Below are 7,076 nucleotides of genomic sequence, written 5' to 3' on the forward strand. Positions count from 1 at the left end.
CTTGTGGGGGGAGTCTGGACTCACAGGCGGAGACTCGAGCTGGGGAAGGCGGAGGACTGAAAGCGCACATGCGCGCAAGGGCAAGGCTGACAGGAAGCCAAAACTGAGACTCCACCCCATCCAAGCTGAGCACAGAGGCTATTGCAATTTGGCAAGTCTAATCCTATAAGGCTGTCTCCAGCACCGAACTTCTCCCAGCATAGACACAGCTGATCCTTACAGCCAACTGGCCTGGAGGTCAATTCTTCCCAGTGATACCAACAACAATAAAGACTTAATTACAACAAGGCTGTACACACAGTCCACAAAGGGGTGCACCAAGAGTGTCCACCTCAGGTTAACTGGGGAAGCAGACCCACTGGGCCATATTGGAAACCTAGCACAAATATCTACCTTACCAACTCAGGGAATCAGTGAAAATGCGGCATCAAAGAATCAGATCACAAACGAAAGAAATGGAGGAAAACAAACGACTGGATACAGAATTCAAAACCACGGTTATAAGACTTTTTAAGAATATCCTAGAAAAGGCCAATAAATATAACGAGACCCTCGAAGATATGAAAAAGGACCAACTAGAAATTAAACATACACTGACTGAAATAAAAAATATTATACAGAGACCCAACAACAGACTAGAGGAACACAAGAATTAAGTCAAAGAATTGAAATACAAAGAAGCAAAAAACACTCAACCGAAAAAGCAAAAAGCAAAAAAAAAAAAAATCCAAAAAGTTGAAGATAATGTAAGAAGACTCTGGGACAACTTCAAGCGTACCAACATCAGAATTATGGGGGTGCCAGAAGAAGAGAGAGAGCAAGATACTGAAAACCTATTTGAAGAAATAATGACCGAAAACTTCCCCCACCTGGTGAAAGAAATAGACTTACAAGTCCAGGAAGCCCACAGAACCCCAAACAAAAGGAATCCAAAGAGGACCACACCAAGACACATCATAATTAAAATGCCAAGAGCAAAAGACAAAGAGAGAATATTAAAAGCAGCAAGAGAAAAACAGTTAATTACCTACAAGGGAGCACCCATACGACTGTCAGCTGACTTCTCAACAGAAACTATGCAGGCCAGACGGGAGTGGCAAGAAATTTTCAATGTGATGAATAGCAAGAACCTACAACCAAGATTACTCTACCCAGCAAAGCTATCATTCAGAATTGAAGGGCAGATAAAGAGCTTCACAGATAAGAAAAAGCTGAAGGAGTTCATCACCACCAAACCAGTATTATATGAAATGCTGAAAGGTATTCTTAAAGAAGAGGAAGAAGAAAAAAGTAAAGAGAAAAATTATGAACAACAAATACATATCTATCAACAAGCGAACCTAAAAATCAAGTGAATTAAAAACCTGAGGAACAGAATAATCTGGTGAATATAATAGAATCAGGGGCATAGAAAGGGAGTGGACTGATAATTCTCAGGGGGAAAGAGGTATGGGGGGTTCATGAAGAGAATGGACAAAAATCATACACCTATGGATGAGGACAGTGGGGGGGAGGTAAGGGCAGAAGGTGGGGTGGGAAATGGGTGGAGGGGAGCTATGGGGGGGAAAAGGAGAAATAATTGTAATAATCTGAATAAAGATTTATTTTAAAAAAATAAAAATAAATAAAAAAAATTAAAAAAAAAAAAGACAATGTGATATATATTTTTTTCCAGACATAAAGGAAAGAAATCACATCTTTTGCAACAACATGGATGGACCTTAAGAGCGTTATGCTAAATTATGTAAGTCAAACAGAGAAAGACAAAAATCATATGATCTCACTTATATATAGAACCTAAAAACAAAACAGAAAAATCAAAGATACAGAGAAAAGATTGGTGGTTGCCAGAGGTGAGGGGCAAAGTAGATGAAAGTGGTCAGGAGGCACAAATGGCCAGTTATAAGATAAATAAATTCTGTGAATGTAATGTACAGCAGGGTGGCTATAGTTGATAATACTATATTACTTATTTGAAAGTTGCTAAGAGAGTACATCTTGAAAGTTCTCATCACAGGAAAAAAACAATTGTAACTGTGTGGTGATGGATGTTAACTAGGCATTGTGATCATTCTACAATTTATACAAATATTGAATCACTGTGTACACTTGAAACTAATATAATGTTACATGTCAATAATATCGCAATAAAAAAATAAGTTAAATTTATGCCAAGAGATGCTTCTCACAAATTCATTTAACAAACACGTACTGAGTTCTTATGTTGATTTAGTAGCCATGCTGGCCATTGGAGACATGAGTACAAAAAAGGCAGTCTCTACCCTCCAGGAGTCCATGCTTATAGCAATTTCTGCTCTTCTGATTCTTACACACTGAGTGCCTTAGGCATAATTACCTGACAAATAGTGAAGCAAATACAATATTCACCCCCTGCTCAAACTTTAAGAAAGAGATGCAAAGGGCCTGCACTTCTTTCACATCTTATGCCTTGTATTCCCTCCAGAATCAAGAGCAGGAAACACGTTGCATAAAGTGTTCAGAGAAGGTTGTTCTCAAACAGAATCAGAGGAAACACAACTTCTGTGAGCTTTGTTGCACTTCACTGCTCATGGCCCAAGGCCATGAAGAGGCCAATAAAGACTGGAACTCAAGATCATCAACCCAGAGCCAAGCCTTCTTCTCTGATACCCAGCCATGAAGCTCCTTTTCCCTATCTTTGCCAGCCTCATGCTACAGTTACAGGTGAACACAGGTAATGTGGAATCCCGGGTTTTAAAGGGGTTGGTGTGAGGAAGCAGGGACTTAGTTGTCCATGACAATGGGAACCCCAAGAGATGCTGAAAGATGAGTTGCCCAAAGAGATGGTAGTAGAGTCTACCTATTGCATCAGTTATGTGCCATCCCCCATGCATCCCCATAGGCTCCAACCCCAGACTGTGTCTAATGGGGACACATTGGGAGCTCCCTAAAGCGAAAGCAGGGTGTGTTTTTTGGGGGTACTCAGAAGCTATTCAACAGCCCGGCTGGTGTGGCTCAGTGGTTGAGTGTATATCTATGAACTAGGAGGTCACGGTTCAATTCCTGGTCAGGGCATATGCCTGGGTTGTGAGCTCGATCCCCAGTGTGGGGTGTGCAGGAGGCAGCTGATCAATGATTCTCTCTCATCATTGATGTTTCTCTTACTATCCCTCTCCATTTCTCTCTGAAATCAATAAAAATATATTTTTAAAACAGAAACTATCCAACATACAAAGCTGCCTTCCTACCCCCTACAGAGCAATTATCTGGGACTCAGCCCAAGTCTCCCTCATCTTTGCTCTATTTCTAATTTAAACCACCTCTTGAAGCAAAGATTCCTATCAATTTGTACTTTGGCATAATAAGGAAGAGACCCTTACCCTTATGCTAAAAAAAAAAAAAAAAAAAAAAAACTCCTTTAGGATCCAGTAAATAGATCTATGTTCTCCATCTCAACTTTTTCAGATTTTTACAGTTTCATCCCTTATCTCAGTCTTTTTTGTCTTGGAAACCCACAAGTTACCCATAAGAGCATCTAGGACAGTGGTCGGCAAACCGCGGCTCGCGAGCCACATGTGGCTCTTTGGCCCCTTGAGTGTGGCTCTTCCACAAAATACCACGGCCTGGGTGAGTCTATTTTGAAGAAGTGGCATTAGAAGAAGTTTAAGTTTAAAAAATCTGGCTCTCAAAAGAAATTTCAATCGTTGTACTGTTGATATTTGGCTCTGTTGACTAATGAGTTTGCCAACCACTGATCTAGGAATACACTGTGGCAAAAGGCTGAAACAGGATTGGCCATTGTCACTTGACAAGAAAAGCAAAGCATTGAGACATGTTTCAAAATACAAGAATCATCCAGATATTTGGAATAACTGGCAATGGGTCAGGGAAAGGAAAGTAAGAGTCCAAGATGTTTCTAATGTTTTTATCTCGGGATCCTAAGAGAAGGGGAGTAGCACAAGCAAGTATGACTGTGTCATCTTGGGTAAAATAGCTTAGCCACTTTGAGCCTCAAATTCCATGTGAGTGTAATTGGGTTAATCAATGTAGCTGCTTGAAATACATTAATTTTACTGTCTTGTCTTTGATGAGAAACAATGTTGGAATGTATGTGAACATTATGAGTTGAAATGTTAAGATGAGTGAGAAAGAACTTTCTTGATTCAGAAATAAAAAGGTGAGACACTGGGGTGGAAAAAAAGATCATCCAGCAGATGAAGATAAAGTACTAAACTGAGCAGGGAATTTAGAGCTACAGGTAACAATGTGGGAATTATCTTGATAGCAGTGAGGTTATGATAATAACTAATACCTCTGAGGAACAGAGTGTCCAGAGAGGCTGAAAATGATAGAACTCCATGCCCCAGGAAACACAGGTCAAGCCGTTGATCAAGGAGGGTAAGTAAGGTCATAAACCACTGCATTTGGCAAGATGCCAGCACTCCTGAAAGTGCTATTGATTCTTTTTTGAAATTCTTTCCTGGACTAGTTTTATGACAGATTTTACTCCTGTTGGTATTTCCTAGGATCATGCGGAGAGATAGTGATGCCCTCCCTACAAGTGTCTAAGATACTAAGTTGGAGGTCGAAAATCTTATCCAGAAGCAAATAATTGGATTCCTTTTCTTCTCTCTTGTGTGTGCCCTAGATTTTTAAAGTAACTCAGTGAGGGAGACTAGAGAGATTTATTTTGGGTTTCATAGGTGTACAGAGACTCTCTCGGTCTTCCAGGGGCCTTCATCAATGTTCCTAAACACTGTACTTAAGGCTTAGCATTGACAAACTCCCTCTTACTCTATTTCTCTCCCTCCAGCAGCTTTAAGATTATCTCTAGTTATTAACTTAACCCAGTTGTTTTTTCTTTGTGCAGAACCCTTTGGCTGGAGAAAATGTTTAATGGGTTTGGGGAGATGCAAAAACCACTGCACCGTGGATGAAAAAGAGGTACAGAAATGCAAGAAGAAAAAATGTTGTATTGGACCCAAAACACTTCAATTGATAAATAACTACCTGCAAAATGAAATGCCCCATGGACATGAAGAGGACTCCTCAAAACAGCTAAAACCTATCAAGAATTCTAGGGCTGTGATACAAACAAAATATATGTTATCTCTCTCTCCCAAAATCAAAAGCCCTTTTGCCAACATCAACACTACCATTATCTCAAATGCCAGTGTAATGAACCCTGCCATCACCAATGCCATGATCTTAGGAAAGATTACAGACCCTGTTACTTCTACCAAGAGTGATACCAAAAAAAGCAGAGGTTCAGCCACTGACTTCTCCCCACCGTCACCACCACCATAGACACTGCCGATACCACAAATGGAGCTGGAGGAAACAGATGAGCAAGGGATGTAGGTCTTTCCCTTAAAACACTAAGTTCCTCTCTATCTTTGCTATCTATTAAATAAGACATAGAACGGTTTCCTCTGTCATGAGTCATTCAATAGATACTGTTTAAGTACCTAGAGTTTACACAATCTTATTCTCACAGAGCCTCACAGAGGAGACAGAGCTGGAGAAGGATGGAATTTTCATTTACATGCCCCGGAGAAAGCAAGCACCTGGAGTGGTGACTACTGCATTGAATTTGGCCCATGGATGACCCAGATTAGGCCTCTGTAACAAGGATTTACTGTTCTCACATGGTGTTCTTTTCTTAGAGCAATGGGAAGGAAACTATCAAGAGACATATTTTCTTTTTTCATACATTTTGGGGGGCAAAGGCCCATATGCAAAATGGAATATGGGAGGGTCAGGTCTATTCCCCACAAAAGACCATAACCTAATTTATGAAGCCATTTAAGATAAGAATATGGAGGAATAGAGGAAGGAGGAGAGGATATGAGAAAAGGCACAGTAGGACAGTGCTTCCAACAGATGCAGAATGCAGACTACAATGCAAACCAACTTGGCATTTCCTAGTAGCCACATTATAAAAAGCAAAAAGACATAGGTAGAATGCATATTAATAATATATTTTATTTGATGTGATAAATCCAAAACATTGTCATTTCCACAGGTACTCAATATAAAAAATATTTGGGGCTTTTCGCATCCTTTTTTTTTTTTTTTTTGCACTAAGGCTTTGAAATCTCAGTATGTCTACAGCGCATTTCAATTCATACTAGCCACATTTCACTGCTCAATAGTCCCATGTGGCTAGTGGCTACCATATAGGACAGCACCTGGTTGGAGAGTTCTGGGGCACATGTAGGTATTGTTAGGTAAAGGGGATGATCTAACCTAGAGAAGGCAGCCATATTTCTGAGGGCTGTAGTATAGAATTAAAAATATAGAAATCCAGGTCTGATGTGCCTGGGCTAGCATTCTGGTTCTGGTAACTTTTTAGCTATGTGGGCCTTGAACATATCACTTATCCATATATGAGCATCCACTTATTCATTTATAAAATAGAAATGTAAAGATATTATACCCCAGAATCCATTTCCTTATATCTCAGGTCACACTCACTTCCTTTTATTGCCCAAATTATAATGGCATGGGCCCCTATTCCAGTTTTTAACGTATTATTCTCTGCTACATATTACTTCCATCAATTTAAAGACCATCTTTCCTTAACCTACTGGTTCTTTACTATAGTGTCACCCCAAGAAAGGCAAAGATTTTCCCACAATGCCCTACAGTGATACTAGAGTGCAACTTTTTAAATTGTGTCCCTGGAAGTTTTTGTACCACAGGAAAAAAGTTGCTATGCAGAGAATAACTTCAACTCCAGCTACATATGTGTTCCCTGAAGAACCCAAGTATATCTTATGGGCATTAGGTTTCCTCCCTGCTACAGCCATTTGCCACACTCCTTTTTTATTTTAATCCTCACCGATGGTATGTTTTTATTGATTTCACAGAGAGAGGGAGGAAGAGGGAGAGAGAGATACAGAGAGAGAGAGAAGAACATCAATGTGAGAGACAAACATCCATCAGTTGCCTTCCATATGCACCCCAACCAGGGATCAAACCAGCAACCTAGGTTTGATGAGAATTGAACCCGCAACCTTTAAGTGTAGGGATGATGCTCCAACCAACTGAGCCAAACTCTTGAAAGTCCAGCCTACCTTCCCAGAGTTGGAGTG

General features: G+C 40.1%; 1 protein-coding gene across 1 annotated transcript; it reads left to right on the plus strand.

The window, feature by feature from the left end:
• Positions 1–2,655: 2,655 nt before the first annotated feature.
• DEFB129 (defensin beta 129) lies at positions 2,656–5,286 on the plus strand (the record flags this gene model as incomplete). The annotated part of the gene is made up of 2 exons (XM_080684905.1): positions 2,656–2,713; positions 4,850–5,286. The coding sequence occupies 2 exons, from the start codon at positions 2,656–2,658 to the stop codon at positions 5,284–5,286; spliced, it is 495 nt and encodes a 164-aa protein (XP_080541031.1).
• Between the last annotated feature and the right edge of the window lie 1,790 nt (positions 5,287–7,076).

Source organism: Plecotus auritus (assembly GCF_963455305.1).
Source record: "Plecotus auritus genome assembly, chromosome: 8".
Taxonomy (NCBI): Eukaryota; Metazoa; Chordata; class Mammalia; order Chiroptera; family Vespertilionidae; genus Plecotus; species Plecotus auritus.